This window comes from Triticum dicoccoides, chromosome 2A (assembly GCF_002162155.2).
Source record: "Triticum dicoccoides isolate Atlit2015 ecotype Zavitan chromosome 2A, WEW_v2.0, whole genome shotgun sequence".
NCBI classification, from domain to species: domain Eukaryota; kingdom Viridiplantae; phylum Streptophyta; class Magnoliopsida; order Poales; family Poaceae; genus Triticum; species Triticum dicoccoides.
The window spans coordinates 758285940-758309471 of NC_041382.1; the positions used below are offsets into that span (position 1 = coordinate 758285940).

General features: G+C 46.0%; 3 protein-coding genes across 6 annotated transcripts; 1 reads left to right on the forward strand and 2 right to left on the reverse strand.

Annotated features, from left to right (window-relative positions):
• Nucleotides 1-3073: 3073 nt before the first annotated feature.
• Nucleotides 3074-6755, reverse strand: LOC119357021 (50S ribosomal protein HLP, mitochondrial-like). The gene is made up of 4 exons (XM_037624011.1): nucleotides 6586-6755; nucleotides 6370-6430; nucleotides 5576-5679; nucleotides 3074-3726 (listed from the first exon to the last, which is right to left on the reverse strand). Exons 2-4 carry the CDS (start codon nucleotides 6401-6403, stop codon nucleotides 3352-3354), a joined length of 513 nt encoding a protein of 170 aa, XP_037479908.1. The 5' UTR covers nucleotides 6404-6430; nucleotides 6586-6755; the 3' UTR covers nucleotides 3074-3351.
• A 131-nt stretch (nucleotides 6756-6886) lies between these two features.
• LOC119357018 (OVARIAN TUMOR DOMAIN-containing deubiquitinating enzyme 7-like) lies at nucleotides 6887-11091 on the forward strand. 3 transcript variants are annotated; one of them, XM_037624006.1, is made up of 12 exons: nucleotides 6887-7076; nucleotides 7182-7288; nucleotides 7384-7459; nucleotides 7624-7773; nucleotides 7954-8018; nucleotides 8114-8198; nucleotides 8342-8491; nucleotides 8600-8740; nucleotides 8848-8965; nucleotides 10054-10193; nucleotides 10303-10400; nucleotides 10661-11091. In XM_037624006.1, exons 1-12 carry the CDS (start codon nucleotides 7008-7010, stop codon nucleotides 10794-10796), a joined length of 1335 nt encoding a protein of 444 aa, XP_037479903.1. In that variant the 5' UTR covers nucleotides 6887-7007; the 3' UTR covers nucleotides 10797-11091. The 3 variants fall into 3 exon arrangements, with proteins under 3 accessions (XP_037479903.1, XP_037479904.1, XP_037479905.1); XM_037624007.1 differs by having other exon boundaries at nucleotides 10072-10193; XM_037624008.1 differs by lacking the exon at nucleotides 6887-7076 and having other exon boundaries at nucleotides 7377-7459.
• A 914-nt stretch (nucleotides 11092-12005) lies between these two features.
• On the reverse strand, nucleotides 12006-15866 carry LOC119357020 (calreticulin-like). 2 transcript variants are annotated; one of them, XM_037624009.1, is made up of 14 exons: nucleotides 15682-15865; nucleotides 14885-14992; nucleotides 14588-14780; nucleotides 14251-14509; nucleotides 14114-14170; nucleotides 13828-13875; nucleotides 13658-13744; nucleotides 13514-13571; nucleotides 13332-13399; nucleotides 13156-13251; nucleotides 13016-13063; nucleotides 12513-12551; nucleotides 12354-12425; nucleotides 12006-12252 (listed from the first exon to the last, which is right to left on the reverse strand). In XM_037624009.1, exons 1-14 carry the CDS (start codon nucleotides 15782-15784, stop codon nucleotides 12241-12243), a joined length of 1248 nt encoding a protein of 415 aa, XP_037479906.1. In that variant the 5' UTR covers nucleotides 15785-15865; the 3' UTR covers nucleotides 12006-12240. The 2 variants fall into 2 exon arrangements, with proteins under 2 accessions (XP_037479906.1, XP_037479907.1); XM_037624010.1 differs by lacking the exons at nucleotides 13828-13875; nucleotides 14114-14170 and having other exon boundaries at nucleotides 15682-15866.
• Between the last annotated feature and the right edge of the window lie 7666 nt (nucleotides 15867-23532).

Here is a 23532-nt window from a genome sequence, read left to right on the forward strand (position 1 = left end):
GAGTATGGTGTGCAAACCTAAGGATTCTTGATGCCTAGGAGTTATTCACCTCCATATCCAAAATGAGTGCCAAATTGACCAACCTTTGATGAAACTCACACGGGAACTATATTATCAAAATCACCTGCCTGTGCAAAGCAGAATGGTGTAGGACTGTCTTAAATTGCTTCCTAAGTATAAGGACAGGGCATCTTGCAATCTCCGTAGAGCAAAAAACATTAAGCTCTGGAATGGCTCGTGGTCTCAGGCAGACCTCGAGACAAACATTTGCTAAATCTGCAGGTATGTCAGTTTAGTGATGCAGAGCAGAGAGGTAGGCATACCTCTGTCAGTCAGTGGAAGCCTCTGTGAAGAATTTCGGCAGTCTGCTCATGGTAAGGCGTTCGAGATGGATCTCCTCCTCTCCTCTGTGTGCTCTACGAGGCGCTGCAACGCCGCCTGCCGCACTCCCCCCGCCGGATGAACGCCCGCTCGATGCTTTCCCGGCCCTCACGCTCAAGCAGCACGCCGATGTGCGCCGTCGCTGACATGTCAAGGTCACCGCGTCTGTGGCCCGCGAGCAATGGCGTGCTGGGGGGTTGTCTCTGGTGGCAGTGGCATCTATTGGGACGGCGACGAGCAAGCCGGCAAGGAGTGGTTGCGGGCTTGCGGCGGCGCTTGCTGCGGTCGGCAGGCGACCCCGGGTGCTCCTATGTGGCTATGTGGCCGCTTGTAGCGAACAATAGGCCCGCCTCACCTGCGGCACTTCTCATGTGCTGCCACTTGGTGTGGCTTTATTTGCCTCAAAAAAAAAAAACTTGGTGTGGCTTTACCTCAAAAAAAAATTGGTGTGGCTTATTAAGTGATACAATTTCCTCTGTCTCAAAAAAAAACTATTGTCTCAAAAAAATTAAAATCCCCTAAAAAAGATTATCTATCTCAAAAAAAAACTTTTAAAAGGTGATACAATTCCCCCAAAAAAATAACAGGCACAATTTTTATTTACATATATCGAAATATATGTTCTTACTAATTTTATGGGCACTGCTACGCGTCCACCGGCCGATCCGCGTGATACGTCCGCCACCTCGATGGCCGTTCGATCTACGCATGTGCAGCCGTCTGATCGATCTCCCGGCACGCGGCTCAGTCGCCTCCCCACTCATTAATTCCTGAAACAATGGGCGTGTTGCAGAAACAAGCGCTTTGTCCCGGCCCTGATAGACCTATGCCCAGCGTGGCGCCGCCCCCAACCACCGCAAAATCAGCCGCCGCCGGCGTGGGGGACCTCCATGGCGCACCACATCGCATGCCAAATGGTGGGATCGAACCCAATCTAGCTCACCGATGACCCCTGCTTGTAGAACGGGCGCGACCATCTTTCTCAGCTCCAAGCGTCGCCGGGGGGCTTCCGCTGCGAGCTGGATCTTCCACTTGGTTCACAAGTCCTCCGGTGGTGTTTGCTGAAGCTCCATCGAGCGGATCCCATCAACAATCTTCGGTGAGATCCCGTTTCTGAAACACTAGCTCTGTTCCACTCTGAAACATGAACACCTGTGTGAAAAACAGAGCAATGAGCCTTCCAAATTTTAGTTGCACATGAGCCTCCACATTTCTTGAAACATTAATAATGGCTCTGCAACAATTACTTTGTTGCAAAACCACCGAAGTGTTGTTTTCGCCAGAATTTTTAATTTTGCCTTCAACATTTTTTGCAACATAGATGATGTTGCGGGAGGACTTCTGCAAAGATGGTGGTGTTGCGGATTTTTTTTTCTGTCCTCACCTTTTTTTGCAACATAGATGTTATTGCGGGAGGATTTTTGCAACATGAATAATGTTGCAGAAATTTTTCCACTGAAAAGATGATGTCGTTTGCTAAGTGAATCAAGAAATTTATGCAACAAAGTCATTGTTGCGGGAGGACTTTTGCAACAAAGCCGTTGTTGTGAAAAGTATAAAAAAAGCATCCTTATTGGAGCAACGACGGAGGGCGAGAGCGGAGTCTAGAACGGCGCAACAAGGCTGATGGTGACTGGAGCGGAGCTCGGGCGTGCATGCTCAAGCAGCAGCCATGGCTGAGAGCGGGCGTAAGGAGATGGAGAATACATAAGGAAAGGATAAGGGGACAAGGACACGTGTTGGACATAGGAGGCGGCGGACGCGGTGCGTGTTATCCGCCGGCTGAACAATAGCATTTTCCTAATTTTATGGTAAAAATATTTATGTGATGGGAGGAACAATTTGTGTCTCCACAAAAAAGAACATTCATGTATATTAAAATAAATATTCATGTATTTCAGAAAAAACATCCACGTATTTGTACAAAAAATATTCATGTGTTGCAAAAAGAAAAGTTCATATATGACAAAAATAAGATGTTCATGCATTCTTAAAAAAATGCTCGTGTATTTTATATAAATGTTCTTCTATGTTGAAAGAAAATATTGGTATGTCTCAAGCGAGGTGTTCATGTTTTTTTTAAATGTGTCAGTGTTCCAAAAAAAAAATTACATTTCATAAAGAAATATTCATGTGTTTACCCCCAAATAATGATTTTACAAAAGATAGAATTGAAAAAAAATTGAAGTGAAAAGAAGACAAATGTATGTACATCGTAGAAAATTTGTCAAAGTATTTACAAAAAAAATAAGGTGGATATAATCCAAACGTTTTTACATCGTAACAGAAGAACATGGAAATATTACGATCACAAAATAATGTTAAGATGCCATGCAATGTACTCCCTCTGTAAACAAATATAAGAACGTTTAGATCACTAAAGTAGTGATCTAAATGCTCTTATTTTTTTTACGGAGGGAGTAACTAGTAATTACTGAACATAAAAGAACAGACTGAGCAGTCACTACAGCTTCACCAGGGCATATTCTCTTTTGGAATAGACATTTTTGAAAACACAAATGACCAAAGCAAAGATGGAATCACCAACAGCAAGAGACAACCAAAACAGCAAGAGACAGCCAAAACATCCGATGAACCTTGGAGATGCCCATTTCATTATACGGAACTAACAGGGAGATAAAACGACGCCGATAGATATCTCAAACTACGTTAGAATATAAGGATATAATGTGGAGATTAAGTATATTTTGTGGGGTAAAAAAAACTCCACTCTTCGTGTCGTGTGAAGTTTGGTCAAGTCCTATAATGAGCGAAGTACACATATCCTTGTCTGGTTTGTCAACAACACACTTCGGTTCCATCAGAGAGCAGAGATTATTGGCAAACAGAAATAACCAAAGCAAAGGTGGAATAGAGTAGCAATAGAGAACCAAAACATCCCAGGTAAAATCCTGGAGATGTCCATTTCATTCTGCGGAATACCTAGATACAGGTCAGCAGATAGGCATCTCATACTATGTGCTCAGCCAGAGCCAGGATCTTGAGATGCTTCTTCTTCCTGAGCTCATGGGGGACAGGACCAAAGACACGGGTGCCAATCAGCTCACCCTTGTTGTTCACGATGACGATCGCGTTGTCGTCGAACTGGACCTCGCTGCCATCACTGCGCCCCTTCTTCATGGCAGCACGGACAACCACCCCATAGACCACGTCTCCTTTCTTGACCTTACCACGAGGCTGCGCTTCCTTGACAGAGCCGATGATCATGTCCCCGAGCCTCGCTCCTTTCTTCCCCCTAAGGGACTGTATGCACATAACCCGCTTGGCTCCCGAGTTGTCCACCACCTTGAGGTTTGTTCTCATCTGGATGAATGTTCTAATTTGCTGAAACCAGAACAGGAACACGTGTTACCAAACTCTCTACTTGGAAAACATCTGTGATTAGATAAGCAATTAGTCCCTCTGTATTATATTTCTTTACAGAGGGAGCACCTCAAGAAAATTATGCATTACTCACTTTGAGCAATTACCCTGTTAGTTTTGAATCATTCCAAACTCTTACATTATGGCCCTCTTCCAGTTTACAGAAAACAGAGCAAAAAAAATGCTTAGAGAATGCCTCATGAAGAGAACCCCAAAGAATGGAGTTCGGCAAGTCACAGATATCTAGCTTGCAACCCCATTGTAGACAATTAAGAAGCCAACCAAAGAAAAATCTCAGATCTTGGCAGCAATAATAACACAAGCTATTCAACAATTTAACAAACTGCCTAGTTAATACCGGAACATCGATATCGTCGGAGCAATAGAAGATATACACATTGCATGGAACTTTTGAGTGCTCACGACAAAAATTTACCACATGACTTAAAAAAGGTCATGTTGGTTGCAGGGGCGGAGCCCATTGGGCTGACCCGTATGCACAGGAATACGGGTGAAAAAATTCGCTAGCAGTGCCTATTAGTTAAAAAGGCCGAGTGCATCAGGGTGGCCCAAGAGCTGTGCATCAGGGTCAGCCCGTTCCAGCCACTCCGACGCCTCCGGACTGGCCCAACACAGCAGTACACGCACGCACGACGGTTCGCTTGCGCATCCACCATTTCCTCACGTAGTTTTTGTCTATGAAAAAAAAAGAGAATCTCCTCACGTAGTCACGTACGCAAACCTAATCGATCCACCTTTTTTTTCACTAGAAAAAAACTAATCGATCCATTGATCGATTTGTGCATTACGCGTACGAACCCAGCCTACCATACTCCATACGCCCCCTGCGCGTCGCCGTCCCACACAGCCGCCGGAGGCGGCAGCGGCAGCGCGCCGGCCGCCGGCCTCCATGCAGCCTGGGTCCTCACACGGTGACGAAGCGACGCGCACGAGCAACGTTGCACGCCGTCCGGTGCTCGGTAATTTCGCATCCTTTTCAAATTCCAATCTTGAATGTTCGTCTCTGTGTCCGCCATAGATGATAAATTACAAAAGGCCACAATTGTGGTAGGGCCTTTGTCTTGCTTTTCCTAGTTTTGTTGAACTTCAACAATCATGTATAGACTTGTAGTGAATATAATAAATCACTATGTTTTGGTAAAAGTGTGGAGTATTTTCTAGGGTTATAACTTCTAATTAGGTTATATTTTATTTTCCTATACAATTCTCCATGTCTCATTTATAATTTATATTTGTCAAATACAGATACTATGGACAAGTTTCTTCTCAAAAGAAATGCACCATCACAGCCAGAAGACATAAATTGGGAAGAGGAGATTCAGTATGATCAGGGCAATCGCCTCAATGATGAAAGTTTGAGTGATGATATTATTTGTTATGTGGAGAAGGAAGAAATGAAAAGGGCCACCAATGCTCAAGTGGTTGAGTATTTCATGGCGGTTGAGTATTTCATGGCCTGGAGGAATAGAAACATACTAAGGTAATTTTCAATTTTTAGCAATCTAAGTACTTTCATTTGGGCTACATTTCAAGTAGTTATATCCCTTGTTTTATCATTATAGTAAGCAATTTGATGGCTACATTTCGTTTTTACAAATCGCTTCTATTATATCCAATAATGTGTGTTAAACCTATAAAACACACATTTATTCAATACATCCACGCTTGAAAAAATTTATGCCTTGTTAAAGTGGTGCATCGGGTAAGATTTGCTCCAGCTCCGCCCCTGGTTGGTTGGTTCTTATGACTGAAAAAACAAGCATTTGTGGTTTGAAGGAAGCATCAATACCTGGCAGACAGCATCAGAACGAGATGGTCTTGCCACTGTTTCAATAGACGAGCTAGCGCCCCCGTACAGATTGTTTCCAAGGCTTCCCATCATAGCATGTCCAACTACATAGAACAAGAGAAGTGTTTGCATCATGTTATTTTGCTATAAGCATCACTGGCCAAAAGAATATGCAACTGGTCACATTTCAAAGGAATCCAGAGAGAAAATTTGACTAGAGCTTCCAAGATACTCCACCTGATCATTTTCTTATGGTGAGAAAACCAGCCATATCTTTCACAATCAGTGGTGTGAGTTCTTTAAGCATTTAAGTCATAGGAGTTAACCATAAACACCACATGATCACATCCCTAATAGATAGTCATTTACTCAATTTTTGAGGCAAACACATAATCTGAAGTTTGGAGTGACCAAGGTTCAAGTAGCAGACCATTCAGACAGAGGTGTAACCAGTACTCCCTCCGTCCCACAATATAAAATAGCTTGAAAAATGATCTTATATTGTCGGACGGAGGGAGTAGCCATGATTTTTCTCCAAGGTTTTAACACACCATGTTCTTCTCGCACCAATGCCACCAATCACAGATTGTATGTGAGCAATTTTGATCTTTGCAAAGAGTAATAAAACTGACAACACAAAAACATGACATGGCGTGAAGATGCATGTTTGATCAAATTCCATATTAACCAACTCTTGCCTGCTACAATATCAAGTAACCGCTACGAGTATCAAGACTGACTAAGGTGGTTCAGGTAGCAAGACTTTGAGAAGGCCCAGAAGTTAGCTACAGTACCTGACGAACACTTGGACCTGAGGAATGCTGCCATTTCACCCTGCTCTCTGCCTACGCTTTCCTGCACAAGAAAATGGCTCAAATTTTACAGCAACGCCACCGCGGATTCATGCGCGTAGCATCAGGGCCGGCGGAACCAAATCTGGCGCGGAAATCTTGGCGCGTAGAAAGGAACCGAAACGAACGGCGAGCCAGGCAGAGCTAGGGCTTCCTTACAACAAAAGGGCTCAGGCAACCGGATGGATCTCCGCTCCGCGCTGCTCCAGTAGAAGGGAGCGGGGGAGGAGGACGGCGCCGACGAGGAAGGAGAGCTCGAGCTGGCCGCTCCGGTGGGAGGAGGAGAGGAGAGGAGGAGGGTGGGGTTTCTGCCGGCGGCGCGCGACCTAATCCCACGGCCCATGGCAGACATGATCTGGGTGAAATGGTAGCCCGGCCCAGCCCAATACGTCAGGCCTCTGTAAACACTTCGGGTCTTCCTCGGCCAATATTTAAGCCCATGAGTCGGCCCGGGCTGATCTTTTCCTCCTCCGATCCCTCTCTCTCTCTGCCCCGTCTCCGGCGGACTTCAGTAGCCCCCACCCCCCGCCGGCCGCCGCAGCCCCCGATTCCTCGAGGATACTCCACGGAAGCAGGGCTCCATGGCCCAGGGCAAGAAGAAGGCGGCGGCGGCGTCCAAGCCCCGCAAGCCGAAGCAGCGGGACGCAGCGGTAACGAACCACGCCCCCGATCGACCGATGCGTCGCTTCCGACCACTTGATCGATCTCCCGGCGCCGGAGGACTCAGGCCGCCTTTGGTTCTTTTTGCTCCGCAGGAGAAGAAGATGGGGAAGAAGGCCGACATGTCGGAGTTCAGGGCGCAGCTGGGCTCCTTCGGGCTCAAGATAGTCGAGGTCACCGCAGACGGCAACTGCTTCTTCAGGTTTTCTTCAGATTCTCTTTCATCTTGAGGAAAGATGGCTTCAGGTTTAGGCCTGCTGTCCTTTGAGTTATATGACTACTCATCGTAGTCTGCAGGGCGATGGGCGACCAGCTGGAGGGCGACGAGGGGCAGCACATGAAGTACCGGGAGATGGTTGTGCACTACATCGTGGTATATATGCAGTCAGACGACTCTTTGTGTGTACTGTAGCAGGTTACTACTTCCAAATTGCAATGTCAGTTAGGATTTCATGGTGGGGTAATTAGGCGTGATGCTGAATACTGTGCACAGGGCTATGACACTTTGTGATGATCCTTGTTGTGTCCAACTTGTAGGAACACCGTGAGGAGTTTGAGCCCTTCATCGAGGACGATGTGCCGTTCGATGACTACTGTGACTCCATGATGAAGGATGGGACTTGGGCCGGCAATATGGAGTTGCAGGCGGGATCTCTTGTCACGGGAAGAAACATCTGCATCCACATGGTAATTTTCAGTGCAAGATTGCCTTTCTGATCCCTATGATTTATACAATATAAGATTTTACAGTTTGTATAAGATTGGTGTGCTACCTTTATGCCCTTTGATACTCTTCAATGGATGATAGTTTTATATCCGTAATATAACTTTTGATTAACACCTGTATCATTACTGTTTGTTTTACAGCTTAACTCACCACGGTGGTACATAAACAACTTTTCTGGTCGTGAAGCTAGCAATATGGTTCACTTGTAAGTTAAGATATTATGTGATTATGTAACTAAACTGTTATTATTGCTCGTAGTGGGCATAGTTCTCATGTACCATCTAATTTGTTTGAATGCAGATCTTATCATCACGGTGAGCACTACAATAGTGTCAGGCTTACTGAAGATCCATGCCAAGGTCCTGCAATGCCAGTTGTTATCAAGGTCTTCTACTGCAAAAATTGTTAACAGTTCTGTTCTATTCTGCTCTGTTCTGGGAGAACAATGGACTACTGTTGTCTTTGGGGACCACTGACTATGCGTTTACTTACTGTGGTCGATTTATGTTTTTTATTATTCAATTGCAGACAGATTCCAATGTAGCCAGCACGAGCAACAATGCTCAAACGAAAGCGAAAGACTCGAAGAAATCTTCAAACAGATCAGCCTATGATGATACATCAGTTAAAATGGTCATGGCCGGAACTGGCTGTTCTAATGTTGCTGCTGTTCAACATGTATGGATTGCATGATTAACTTTGAATATTGCACTGCATGTGTGCACTTGACTTACGTTGATTGTTAACAGTCATTATCTTTGGATGGCATTAATAATTCTTTTGCAGGTTTTGGGTGAAATGGATGGCGACATCGATTCTGCTATTGAGTACATGATAGCCGAGCGACATGCGGCGGCCTATGATGATACATCGGTTAAACTGGTCATGGCTGGCACTGGATGTTCTAGTGTTGCTGCAGTTGAACATGTATGAATTTTATGATTAATTGCCATTATTGCATTGCATTTCTGCACTTGCTTTCTGTGATTGTTAGCAATCATTATCTTTGGACGTCATTAGTAATTGTCTTGCAGGTTTTGGGTCAATTGGATGGCGATGTTGATTCTGCTATTGCGTACATGATAGCCGAGCGATTTGCAATGAGTTCTGATAATGTGGACGGAGATCCTTATATGGACTATGCGGGAAATGGTAAGCCTTGAACTACTCTGAAGTGACTAATAAATATGGCCTCTGTCTTCACAACAGTTTTACATCGTAATGCCACTATCTAACCCATTTGGGATCTTGATCTGGATCACCATATTGGACTTGGGGTGGCTTCTAGTGATTGATATCCCCATCTTTTCCAAAGACTTAGAACTCATAAATTTTCCTATAAAAAATCACTATTTTGGTTACAAATGCAGTTTTTAGAGTGAAGTCCTGTTCCAGTGTTCTTAGCTTTTTGCTGAAAAAAAAAATCCAGTGTTCTTAGTCCAGTTCACTTAATGTTGTGTCAGCATTTCTTATTCACACCTGAAATTTCCAAAGGTTTTAATACTGTGGATGATTTGTAAGTACTAGGTAGTAAGCTGATTGGTGCTATCACAATCTAGATGTTCTGGGTGTGTGCTTCACGTAACCATCTGCTGCTTATTATGAAGAAAACACTCCTTTTCTAGAATAATTGTGAACACAATACTGTCAAAAGGTAGTTGGGAATGCTCAATCATTCATGGGTTTTTGCCAAAGTATAGGCTACTTTGCTGTTCTGCATGCCTTTTTCATATGTTAGTTAACATTCATATAATTGGTAGATCTGTACTAAGAGTTGTATGTGATAACCAGAAATGTTGCACTATAGACTTGGGTAAAAATTGCTATTTTTTGGTGAATTGCTGGTTGTTGTGAAGACAACTTCTGGCAAGGTAATAGATGTTTAGGTGATATCTGAGAAGGGCTGTTGTTGTGTAGACCTTGAATAAATACTTACGAAAGTGAACGTCAACACTTTTAGCTTCTATCTGAGTTACCATCCTTGTTCAACTAAGGTTTGGTTCTCTAAATTGATTTCAAACTGTTAAGGAAAGAATATATTTTACCAAGTAAATAGTAAGATGAAGGAAAATTCAGTACACTAGGTACAATAGTATCAGGTCTCCAGAAATCTCGCATGTAGGAATTGTAGGATTTATTCTTTTATCGCATTGGGATGTTCTGAATTCCTGAATTGGTTAATTCAGGAACAGTTGGATACTGACCCGTTCGTTTACTGTGCATATTTCCTGGATGATCAGAGTTTGTATATTCCGTAGGAGATGAGCTTAAGCTTAGCACATCCCAGAACGAGGACCAAATGGTTGAACACAAGGAAGAAGAAAGTTGTTCTAGTAAAGATGAAGCGGTTCAGAAATCCAAAAATCCACATGCTAAGAAGGTAACTACCATGTGAACATCTCTTGACTAATGTTCCCAATGTTAAACTGCCTCACATTCTTCCACTATGTTTAATAATAATGAGAGTTACCCCTTGTGCTTTTATACAGGAAAACTCAAAAACGAAGGAGTGCTCTTGTGGATCTGCAAAGAAGCACAAGGCTTCTTGTAGTTTAGCCACGGCTGTACCGTCAAGAGAACCTCCAAAGTATGACTTCTGAATGTTCCCATTCTCTCTTGGTCTTTTTACTGCTTGTGAGCTTCTTTTCTGTTTCTTCCATGGCAAACATTCTCTTTTTTTTTAGATAGGCAAACATTCTTCTGATAATTTCGTGTAGAAAAGACAAAAAAAACCAGTTTCCTTGCACGCTGCATGTCTGCTTTTTCTTTGTACAATGTTGAATTGAGAGAGTAAATAAAGTATAAAAACACTGATAATGCTCGCCTCTGTTTGCTTGACGCCATCAGGAACAAAGGTGGTGGCCAAGGGAAGGGCCAGAAAGGGAAGGCGAAGCAAAAGAAGAAAGAACAAGTCCAGGCAGCACCCGTCAAGGAACGCAAGTCTGCATTACCTGTGCCAGACCTAGGGGCCCTGTGCATATGAACACTCATTGATGTCCAGCACACTCCATTGAGAGGTTTCGAAGAGGCGCATGTGCTCGCCTTGCCATGGCTGAACCGCGAGGCGTGGACCAACGGGGTTGCGATGATTCCTCTCGCTCGACCGGTATCATTGAGCGAATGCCAGCCATTGCTGACTGACAGTTTGCTCTTGTGATGCTAGATCCTAGCAGTAGGATGTATAGGGGCGACGATGATGTCTGCTAATGGGAGGCGCATTCACATGGGTACATTATATACGACACTGATTTCCATTGGTGAAACCTCAGTTGTGATCAGTGAGTATGAATTATCGTCATTGTGATTAGGTTGTGATCAATGCTGTCCTGATGCGGACGAAAGAGGCATAAATAGTCCTTTGATCTTCGGAAGTGTTGCTCTAATCCCAAGCACAAATGCACAAACAGTAACTTCCACACAAAAAAAGGGTCAAAGATAAAAAAAATAAAAACAATCCTAATATTTTTGTGGGTGTTCAACAAATATTCTGACATTTCTAGGTGACTTTAGTTTTTACAGGATGTTTGAACATATGTTGATGTCCATCCAAAAAATCATATTTTAAAAATTGTGTAGTATTCTATCGAATTTTACATGATGTTAGAAATTATTGCATTTTGTTTAGATATCAATCCAAAGGAAATTATGCGGAAGCTTTGCAAAATTATTATGAAGCTACGCGACTAGAAATCAATCCCTATGGCTCAGTGTTCTTGACTTCGTGGCAAGCTTCCATTAACTTACATTTGCTCCGAATTATCACTTGATGCTCTAGAGCAAAATTTGCATCATCAAGTGCTATTTTTACATCTACTAGAGCAAATCTGGAGTAGAAATATTTGCATCTACATCATCTATTAGAGATATAAATCTTGCAAGAAACGGTGTCATTTATTAATGACTTGGCTCGGTTGCTCCTGGTTATCGCCACTATTAGAGATATAAATCTTGCAAGACACGGTGTAATTTATCAATGACTAGACTCGGTTGCCCCTGGCAATATTTCGCTGAAGCGTAGTGTGTCCCAGTGAGAAATGTGGAACATCAATCAGGTTTGCTTTCATCGTCGTGTGGTGCATCTACATAGTGCAAAACAGACTCTCAAGTCTGAACATGATGCTAGACCGCAACACAGCATTAGACCAAGCACCATCTTACGTTTCGGTCATAGCATGTACGTAGTACCAAAGGATGAAGACTAGTGCAAGATTTTTTATTTTTTGCTCGTTTAACGACTATAAAGTTCCCTTCCGGTAAAAATTGGACTACAAAAGCGCTACAAAGACCCCACGGTGATGTTGTTCTTCTACACACAGTAACTTGTCAAGTTTCTGATCACAAAAAGGGGAACATCATAATGAGAGACAACTAATAAATCATGGCACCGGCGCGAAGGCAGGCGGCCTCCTCTCATCCTCACCATCCATCTAGAGCTCATCCTGCAAAAGCAAATTGCAAGGCAAGGTGGGTGAGGAAACAAGAACAGGAGAACAAATTATAAAACGGAAAACGCATGAACAAAAGGAAGGGAGCAACTTACGTGCTTCTCGTCATCAGACTCGACATCAGACCCAGCCTTGTCATCCTTGTCCTCATCATCGGCATCCTCATCCTGTCAACAAAGACCAGATAAGTTTAGGTCTAGCTAATCAAGAATGTTCTGAGAGGTAATAACATTATGATTCAGGCCAAAGCTTACATCCAAGTCATCATCGTCCTCACCAGCCTTGGAAGCATCCTGGTAACAAACAGGTAATATTGACAATCAATAACGAGCTCACTCACACCAAACAGTACAAGTCTAATAGTAGCAATAACAACAATTTAGGAGAAAGAGTTCCAGTAACCAAAGAGAAGACGTGCTGCTATTCATAGGCACAACACAACAGACATATACCAGAAACAGATGATATCAATTAGACTTCTGGTCATACTATGGTTGCATTTATTGAAGTGGGGGATATATGTAGGACTAATGGTAGTGACAGGACAGGACCTAAATCTGTTCAGATTTAATTTAGCTTCCGCAGGACCGGCAGGAAATTATGAAATAAAGCAGCCATGAAAGAGGGAGAGAACGTAAAATGGCATGCACGCTAACACAAAGATTGATAAACAGGAACATAACAAAGCTAATCATACTGAAGCTGATACCCATGCAGCAATTAACTAGGCAAACATTAATACTGCCAGGGAATTTACCTCCTCTTCCTTCTTCTTTTCAGCCGCGTCAAAAGCAGCCTTCTCAGCCTGCAAGTTGCAAGATTCAGCACCATTAGTACATATTGGATCAACAATCAAATGATAAGGTGATAGATGATGCTAGGTAAAATGCACCATACCTCCTTATGCTTGGCCCAGGTCTCTTCAGCAAATGTCTTGGCCAAGGCAGCATCGTCAGTGATGAGAATGTTGTCAAACAAAGTTCCTGACTTAACCTGCAGACATAAGAAAAGGCATGACTATTTGTTCCGTCTTCCTGACAGAATTGACGAGTTACTTGGCAATCAGAACAGACCTGCCACAGCTCAATTCCGATGTACTTCAGGCTGTCGAAAGCATAGATGTAAGGATCATCCTTGAAGTCTGTGAAGCACAATAAAGATGTCAGAGCATGAGTCATATAATTCACTACCCAAAACATTTCATAATCAGAAGTTAAATCCTAGATACTAGGTCCGGTTCCAGGTAAAAATATACCTGGGTTGGCAATCATAGGTGCCTTCCATTTGCCCTGGTAGTTAGGGTTCTTGATTTTCTGGCATATGAAACAAAATTTATTAGACATCAAAATACGCATTGCTGATTAAAGTGTTTCTGAATTGACAGAAAAAACAGGCATACCTTTTGCTTCCATGGGCCCTTGTACTCTGGGTTGGGGATGGTTGGGGCAGTCCATTCACCATCTTCCTCATCATCCCAATCTTCAGGCTGCAATAATCACAGCAAGGAATGTTAAAACACATTGGTGTACATCATATGACATACAATGACATATCAAGCTACGCATGTACCTTCTTAGCATCAGGATCGGTGACTTCCTTGGGAATGTCATCATAGCCCTGAAAATAACCAACCATGAGTCATATACTCAAATATTGCATAAAAACAAGATATGGTGATCATTTCTAACCGCACTGTGCGAGGCGCCAAAAAAGGAGCAATTCTACTAGAGAATGCAAATAAATTTATAGCTAACTGAGAAGTGGCAAGTGGCTTTAATACAAAGCGCTAGTTCTGATCACATCATTATTCATCAATTCATGCGGGTATCAACATTGTAGAAACAAAGAAATCTACCTCTGGCTTGACGTCCTCGGGATCAGGAATGTACTCCTTGTCATCCCAGTCCTCTGGCTGCAATCACAAAACACGTCAGCCTATGGATATCGAAAAAAGAGCAAGCAACAAAATTACAAGCAAACTCCACAATTTACCTTCTTAGCTTCTGGGTCCTTGATTTCCTTGGGAGGAAGAATATCCCAGTGCTCGTAGATGCTTCCAGTTTGCTTCTCTTCATTGTCAATGAGAATGCTGTATGTGGCATCAGGGCGGATGATCAAAGTGTACACATGCGACAGCTGATCGGTCTCGCAAGGCACGTCCTTCTTGATCAAATGGTTCTTGCCATCCTTAGTAAGGATAGTGTGAACCTTCTTGGTGCTGTACCCACAGATATCTGGTCCAAACATAATGCTGTAGCACAAAAGTACAAGTTCAGTAAATTAAGCAGAGAGCAGGCACATCAGCACAAGAACAGAAGAGAACAGCTACCTGTATGGTGTGTCGCCACCGAATTTCTTCTGGTCAACATCACCTCCAAGCAACTTGACATAACCACCACCGCAGTCAAGCTTCTGCTCATGCTTCACCGTGAACTGCAGCACAAGTGTCTTGTCCTTGTTGCTGAACTCAGGGTACTCCGCCGAGATGGCGTAGAACCTGTAGTCCTCTGAGGTTTGGATACCTACATCGAGAATCAAGAATCAAGGCTTCATCAGTAAACCGCAAGAAAGAAAATCTCTAGTCAAGTTTTCCTGAAAGAGGTGGAGAGAAGTTTGGGTAATTCACCTTTGTCCTCAGCATCTCCATGCCATTTTCCAGATGTGTGGTTCCATTCACCAGCCATGTTCTCATCCTTCTTCCACTCAGACTTGACCCACCGGCTTTCCCAACCATCTGATCAGACAACAAAGTTCCACTTAGAACGGCCCAAAATAGCAGATATACAGTAAACATTACTCAAACCAGTAGGGTAAATTTAAGGTAAGATTTAACTGCCCAGGTTCTGTAGAGTGCTGACATGGGTTGACAGAACAATGCCGTTTCTAGTATGTCCTATTTATAGATCCGAAAAACTGTATATGGAACAGGCATGATCTATCATGACAGGTAGCGAGTGACAACACTCGAACTGAAACGACGTGATTGCCATAAAGCGTTGATCAACACTAAATGCGCATGTAACACTAGGGCACACAGAGTTCACAGATGGGAGCACGAAGAAGAACGAGCCATGAATCTAGATTGGCTTTGTTTCGCCGGTACTAAAACCCACGAAGCCATGCATCAACCAGGCTACGAGATCATGTGTCGCCACATTAACGTCATGGAAGAAGACATCAGCTTAACCTAGCGTCAGATTCAGATCTTCTAGATCACAGCAGCGACCAGCCAAAAATGGAGAACGAAGCGCAAACTCGCACACAATTCAACATGGAGCAGACAGCTCTAGATCCCTAACAGCCCGCAGCAAGGACCGGAATGCGGCCAAGCCCCACAGATCACGGATCGGAACCAACTAACGCCAGCAGCTCAACTACCACTAGACAGCACTACTCGAGATCGGATCGGACGGGGAGGTTCACCTTCGAACTTCTCCTGGAAGAAGACGTCGGCGGAGACCGCGGCGACGGAGGCGAGCGCGAGCAGGGCGAGGGCGGCGCAGGAGGGCCCACGGCGGATCGCCATCTCGGGCGGCGGCGGCAGTCGAGACGAGAGCTCGTGGAAGCCTTTTCCCCGATCCGATCGGAACCCCTTCCCTCCCCTATCGGTTTCGCCGGGGCGCTGCTTAATAGGGGCCCTGAGGCTGACGCGCGGGTGCCACGCTGGCGCCGCTGGCCTGCGGCCACTGGCCAATGGCGGGCGCCGGCTCGGGGCGCGAGCCAGTGGGGGCGCGCCACGCGGACGTTTCGACGTGTTTGGGGCGCTCGGGACGTGGAGAGGCGCCTACCGGCCCAGCCCGAGGTTTTTTCGGGGGGTTTGGCCGGCCATTTTGGCGAGTCGCGTGTGCGCGTGCGTGGGGGCGGCGCTGGGCTGAAAATGGTAAAATGCGAATATGCGACGCGATCCGGGTGGTGCGAGGGCGTGGGCGGATGGATAGGATGGGTGATCGGTGCGTCACCGGGTGGTGTGGGGTGGGACCACATGTCAGTGGGGCGAAAGCAAAATCACTGATCTGGGATGGATGGCCTCACAATGGTAAAATACAGAGTTTGTTGGTGTGTTTTGGTTGTTTAACCTAACCGATTATTTAAGAAGAAGATGGTTGCCAATTAATTTACGAAAAACAAAAAACCGATACAAACAGCTCCCCACCACACACACAACGACAATGAATTATGAATGCCTTTTCGATGGTGCCACCCTTCGTGCTTTTGTTCCTCTTTGATTTCTCCATGTTTAGTTTCTCCTTCAAGAGGCAGTTGGTTGTCTTGCCGAACCAGGCTGACCAACCACTCATTTTTCAAGAAGATTATAAAACTCATTGGATTTCTTGTGTAGTTTTCATCAACTAAGAGGCATCAACGCACCGGCCACATCCACACCACCGATAGGAACCACTGACACGACAACATCAAGCACGCACAAATCATCCGACACGATGGTGGACTCAAGCGTATCCAGATACTCACATGACATAAGCGAAACTTGACCCTCACACGAGGTCGCTCATGAATCCACCTCCAAATGATCCCAACATAGAGACGAAGCAGAGATCGAAAATAGTTCCCGAAGTTCAGCAATGATCTAAGCTCAAGCACGACAATGGACTCGCCCTTGGTGGCAGGTATCGCATGGGACAATTTATAATCAACACGTGGGAAGAACACAAACATATAGCTCCGCCCCTTGCCCTCTGTGGAGCCAACACCGACCACACTAAGAGGGTGTGACATCGCTATAGTTTGCAACATAGCCAGCACAAAGGGAAAGCCTACTCAGTGCAACAACCGCCCACTCAAAAAATCTGACGTGTGCATGAAATGGATCGAAGAAAGAGACGAGGGAGGAAATCATTGTAAACGGAATTTCATTTCTGTAAAATCAGCTATATACCAGGCTGAAATAGTACCGCATATAAAATTAGTAGTGACCAAATTTGCAACACACCTTCATATTTCACGATGTTAGAAATAGCGAGCAGTGGACCGAGCAGCCGCATTAGCATGTCGGTTTCTTCACTGTGAACCTCGGCCTGGATCGCCTAATACCCACCAATGGCAAGAGGTCAATACATATAATATGGAAAATGTCCCAAAGGTACATGCAAAAAAAAAAAAAACAAATCGCATATGCGTAAGCAACACCCACACAAGCCAGCCTTTCCCCCTACACCGATCTGTGACGTAGTGAAATAATAATATCCAATGCATAAGACCCTCGACGAAAGACATGAGCAAGAAAGATGTAGATCAAAGCAGTAGGTTTTTAACAAGAGGCCTTGGCATGCTCAAATGACAATTTGTACCCATCCGATCCATAGTGTTAGATGCATCCGTTTCAACGATACCTAATATGGATCAGAAGGCGTAACATCTTTAAAAAAACTGCAGATATTTTTTAAATCACTAAATAATTATAAAATTTGGATCTTTTTTTATATTGACAAAACATTTTCTACAAATTTTTCACGTTTTATAAAAGAAGAAAAATGTAATCAGAAAATATTAAAAATAGAAACTACGAATAGAATCTTTATCAATTTTAAAATTCTTTGACATTTTATAAATTCGTTAACACTTTTTATATCTGGTAATGTTTTAAAATCCATGATTCTTAATTTGTAAACATTCTTATATGCTCATAAAATTATAAATTTTATTTTTAGAATAAAAACCCATTAAGAAATGGAAACAAGTAGATAATTAGGCCGGCCCAAAGAGCCATGGACATGCCGTTCTCGTGCGGTTAGTTACCTCGACGCCCGCGGGCAAGCAGTACTGGGGCGGCCCTGTTGGGGGTTTCTAGTTGTTTTCTCATTCGCTGCGCTGCAGCAGCTTTTTTACAATTTTTCGTTCAGGTTTTTCGTTTCGTATTTTTACATTCTTGTATTTTTATTTTTCCTTCTTAATAATATATGGTGAAGAAATTTTTAGTACACTGTGAACAATTCTTTAATGCACAACAAACATTTAATAATAATAGTCTAAACATTTTTATAATATACATTGAATATTTTTAGCGACATGTTAAAATATAGGATGAATTTTTTTTAATATATGGTGAACATTTTCTTATACATGCGATTTTAAAAAGTCATACTTGACAATTTATGTAAAAAATATTTTTCCTTTTTAAATATGGTTTTAAAGATTTAGCTTTCTAAAATACATATATTTTCTTAAGAAAAACCGACCAAAAAACATGGAGGGTAAAAGAAAAGAACACTCGCGGCCGACCCATCCGTGCTTGCTTTTAGGCCCTACGACGAACTGGTTTTTCATATAAGAATGTCAAGCTCTATTTAAGTTTTTTTAATGAAAGCTGAACCCAGTTTTATAGTATCTTTTATAGGAAATGTTGTGTCTAGACCAATATTATTTTTTCATCTATCACAACAAATCGGTTGATTTCTAACAAAAACAAATGGGCTGTAAACTATCCAAAAAAATAAATGACTTGCATGCCCATTATATTACTTTTTTTAACCCAGCCCAACAAATAGATGTATTCGGAAAACAAAAGAAAACGAGTCTACTTTTTTTAATAAAGCAGATTGGCTCTAAATTCTCAGAAATAATAAATGGGTTGCTGTTCCACAATATTGTTTTTTTCACCTACCGCAACAAATTCCGCAATATTGTTTTTTCACCTACCGCAACAAATAGGTGTATCCGAAAAAAAGTAAATGCATTTCGCAAAAAAAAGTAGATGCGTACTTCTAAAAAAACAAATGGGTTGTAAATTCTCAGAAATAATAAATGTCATGCATGTCTGCGATATTATTTTTTAACCCAGTCCCGTAAATAGGTGTATTCGAAAACAAAATCAAATGGACTGTAAATTCTCAAAAATAATAAATAGGTTGCATGTCCGCAATATAGATTTTCATCCACCCCACAGAATAAGTGTATTCGAAAAACAGAATCAAAATGAGTTGTAAAAAAATGGGTTGCATGTCTGCCATAGCTTTTGAAGCTGACATTATGGACCCACGAGAACGAAGTCTGCGCAAGGCCTTGTCAACTTAGTCAACAAAAGATTAGGATAACTATAGCCGTTGGGCAGCCCAACGAAAACATTCAGCGAGGAGGAGAGAATGTATGAGGGAGAGAGCGTTGGTAGCGTCGGCGTGGATGCGCCGCTCAGAGTCGCCAAGAGCAACACGTGGCGATCTGTTTTTCTGGGTGTCAGACCTCGCAGTGCAAGAGGATGGTGAAGCTTCTGCTAGCCTGATGCACTGAAGTGCAAAGCTAGCCTGCAAGCAATCCGTTCATTCCAGGACGTGCAAGTGTGTCCACCGAAACAACCAGCAAGAGCTCCACGTCCAGCCCGCCTGCCTCCAGCCAGCGCAATCTCTTCGCACTCCTCCATCACGGATTTGGAGCGCATGCACCACGCGCCTGGATCAGCAGCAACCGAGGATGATCGCCGCCGCCCCCTGGCGCACATGCCATCACAATGCCCGGCATACCAGTGCCGCCGTGAACACCCACGGCCACATGCCCACGCATGTCTGTTGCGCCGCGCCCAACCACCCATCGCCACGTTGATCCGTCTATGTCAGATCCGATCACCAACCCCACTGTGCCAGTGCCATTGTCCACCAGAAGCTCGCCGCCGTGCCAAGCCGTGAGCAAGGTCCCCCTCGCCACCGTCGGCCGCATGGCTTCGCCTGTGGCGTCCTTCGATGGCAGCGAGGAGGAGGAACAGGAGATTTGTGGTGGCGGCGGCAAGGGCTCGGGCTGCCTCCAGTAACATGTATAAGCAACATGGAGAGCGACGCGGGGCTGGGTCCAACAAATAGCTTGTATCAGCAACAAGGAGCTATTCATTATGTAGATACACTAATTTCACCCAGTAACACAGGTTAAAGCCTCCACTTATGATGCCTATACTGCTGGCTTTTTTTTAACATCAGTACATACTCAAGCGCTCATACATACGCACATATACTCACCCATATAAACACACACACATCCTATCCATACGAGCACCTCCGAGAGACTAAGCCGACATGTCATTTTGAAATTTACGAAGTCACCGTCGGCGCCTCGTCGTGGACGGAAACGTCTCCTCCCACTGAAAGCGCATCGCCGAAAATCCTGAAATAAATCCAGAAATAATGCGAGCACCAGGACTTGAACCCTGATAGGCTGAAGATACCACAGTCCCTCTAACCATTCAACCACAGGTTGGTTCACTATTGCTGGCTTTCATTAGGACAAGGCTAGCAAAAAGGCCTGTGTGTTGATTGGGATAATAAAATTGTGGTCTTTAAACCAAGTTTCATATTGGTGCACCAACTGGCGGGCCAGCTTTTCGATGCGGTCCAAGCACCCAAACATGCCAAAAACATCACGCGTTAGCTTGGCTGAGGCTAATGCGGACGACCAAACGTGTCACTAGTAACTTAATTTCTCTGTGGGTGATGCATATGCAGGGAGGTGGTCATCAGCAGGACACGGGAAGTAGTCGACGCGGCCGAGGCGATGATGTCTTGGTCACCCGTCCTTTTTGAGAAAATAAAAACCATTGCTAAGCTTTGAGTCATTGGGGGTGCCAAGAGCTTGAGTAGAATTATGCCCCAGAGTAGGCTTATTGTAGTTCCTTTTCATTTTAATTCTTGTTGAGCAACTCCTTAATTAATAGATTGGAGCAAAATTTGTGCTCCATTTTATTTTACAGAAAAAACAAAAAAAAATTGGAAAAAGGCCCAAACAATTCCACTAAAAAGAACCCAGCGAGCAATTTTTTTTGAGACAAACCCAACGAGCGAATGAAACGGGGGATTTGCACATTTGCCACACTTTTTTTGCAACTTGCATATTTTCGACACTGACATGCGGTGGTGATGTGCAAAATATGCAAATTTTAGGAAAAAAAAGTGTGGCAAATAATACAAAAGTTCCTGAATGAAACAACCGGAACAAACCAAGCTCACGTAGCATCTCTTTCCCGGGCCGGCCCAAATAGCATATCTTGACTAGTGTGCCCAAAATATATGCCGAGTCGAGTGAAGGTAGCTCGCTCAGGGCATCTCCAGCCGCGCCCCCAGGAAAGCCTCCCCAGGCGATTTTTTCGCACCGGGGCTGAAAAACGGCCCAGTCGCGTCCCCAGAAGTCCGATTTTCGCCGGCTTGGGCCGAAAACAGCGCCGGCGGACCCAGGCCGAATCCGGCGCGCTGGAGGGCGCCCGGGGGCGCCGGGGCGAGCTGTTTTGGCGCGAAAAAGACGCGGGCCAGCCGCGTCAGCGACTCGGCGCCTCGTCTTCCCCCAACAGCCTCGGTTCCCGTGGGGAATCAATGGCAAGGCTGCCGCCGGTCAGCCTTGCCATTGATTCCTCACGGGCGGCGCGTTCACGGAACGGTGCGCCGACGCCTCCACTCCCTCGCACGCGTACACACGGGTGCGGTCCGGCTATAAAAGTCGGCGGCCTCCACTCACCTGCGCCCACACCAGCCCCGCCCCTCGCCGCCGTCCAGCCCTTCCTCTCCCTACCTCTCCCCGAGCGCCGCCGCCCAGCCCCTTCCTCTACCTCTCCCGAGCCCGCCCAGCCCCGCCTTCGCCATGGCAGAACGCTTCCCCGGAGATACGGCGGCGGCCAACGGCTTCGGCCGCCGTTCGCTCCGCAAACAGGAGTCCTGGCTCCTGTTCCAGGCGAACATCCCGACGCCGCCGGACATGCGCGCCAGGCCGACGGGGTGGAGACTCAGCGTCGGGGGAGTGCCCATTCCCCCGTTGCCCGACGCCGTGGCGGACCTGAGGTACTTCGCCGAGGAGGTCGAGATCGTGCGCGCGTCCCTCACCGACGCCGAGCTCTCCCTCCCCCAGTACGCCGCCGACAACCACGCGGCCTGGGCGGCGTATTTCGAGCGCCGCCGACAGCAGCGCTTGGCGTCCACCAACGGCGCGCCGGTGGTCGGCAGCCGGCAGAACAGCGAGGGACGCTACCTCTGGTGGGGCGTCCCCGGCCGCACACTCGAGGGCGTGCTCACGTACCTCGAGGGCGGCAACGACCCGCCGTTGGCGTACCCCCCGGCGAGGGTGGCCGCCCCGACGCAGCACCGACGCGCCGGGCCATGGGCTTCAAGGAGGTTCGGCGCCTCCTCTTCTTCCTCCTCATCATCCCATTCTTCTTCACACTCCTCCGGCTCTCCGGCGCTGCTCGGCGCCCGCGGCGGAGACGTCGCTCGGCCGACGCATTCGCAGAGCCGGCATCGTCAGCAACGAGGGCGGCCGGTGCGCCCCCTCGTCGGCTCCTCCGCGCTTCGTCAAGCCAAAGACGGAGCCGGGGCTGGCGCCGGTGAAGGCCGAGTTCGACGACGATGGCGACGCCGCCCTCGAATGGGCGCGCCAGGACTCCATTGCGATGGAGAAGGCGCGCCGCGAGAAGCAGAAGGAGCGGCAGCGCGCCGCCCTACGCCGCTTCGAGGAGCGCCGACGCGGCCGCGAGGAAGGCGGGGTCGTCGTCTTGTGCGACAGCGACGACGACGACTACGCGCCGCCGCCTGTTCACCATGGCGACACCGGGGAGGGGTCCAGCAGGGACGCCCGCGTCAAGAAGGAGAAGGCCGACGACAACGATGGCGGCGACGGCGGCGACGACTTCAGCCCCTTTCTCTTTTTTTAGATTAGTTTCATGTAATGTTTGGCCGAATTTCGCCGAAATTTGTAATGTTTGGCCGAAATTTAACTAGTTTTTATCATAACTTCGCCCCTTTCTGTTTTTTTAAGATACGCGCCTGGGGGCGGCCCTGGGGGCCGACGGCTGGGGACCGACTCGCCCCCAGTGCCATTTTTTTCGCCGGCTCACCCCCAGGCGGCGCTTTTAGACGCCCCCTGGGGGGCCAACGGCTGGAGATGCCCTCAACGAGGATCTTGTTCCCCATCACGCCATCCCACCTCCCGTTGGTGTTTTTGCCTATCCACCTCCGTGCCGCCGGCAGAAGACGCGATTAGGTCCTTTGGTCCACCACTCCTCCTCCATGATAGCATCTCGAGCTCACGCTCAATCTCTTCCTCAGCCGCTCGATCCACGTGCTCCTCTGCCTCGCTCGCTCACCCTGTTGCTAGACGTTGCGTCGCATCCCTCGATCCTTGCTTAGAGCATCTCCAACCGTTGGCCCCCCACGGGGCGCCTAAAATCGCCGCATGGGGGTGAGCCGGCACAAAAATTAGGTCTGAGGGCGAGTTGGTCCCCAGCCGCCGGCCCCAGGGTCGCCCCAGGCGCGTTTGAAAATAAAATTTGTAAAGCAAATTTCAGCACAGTTCGGT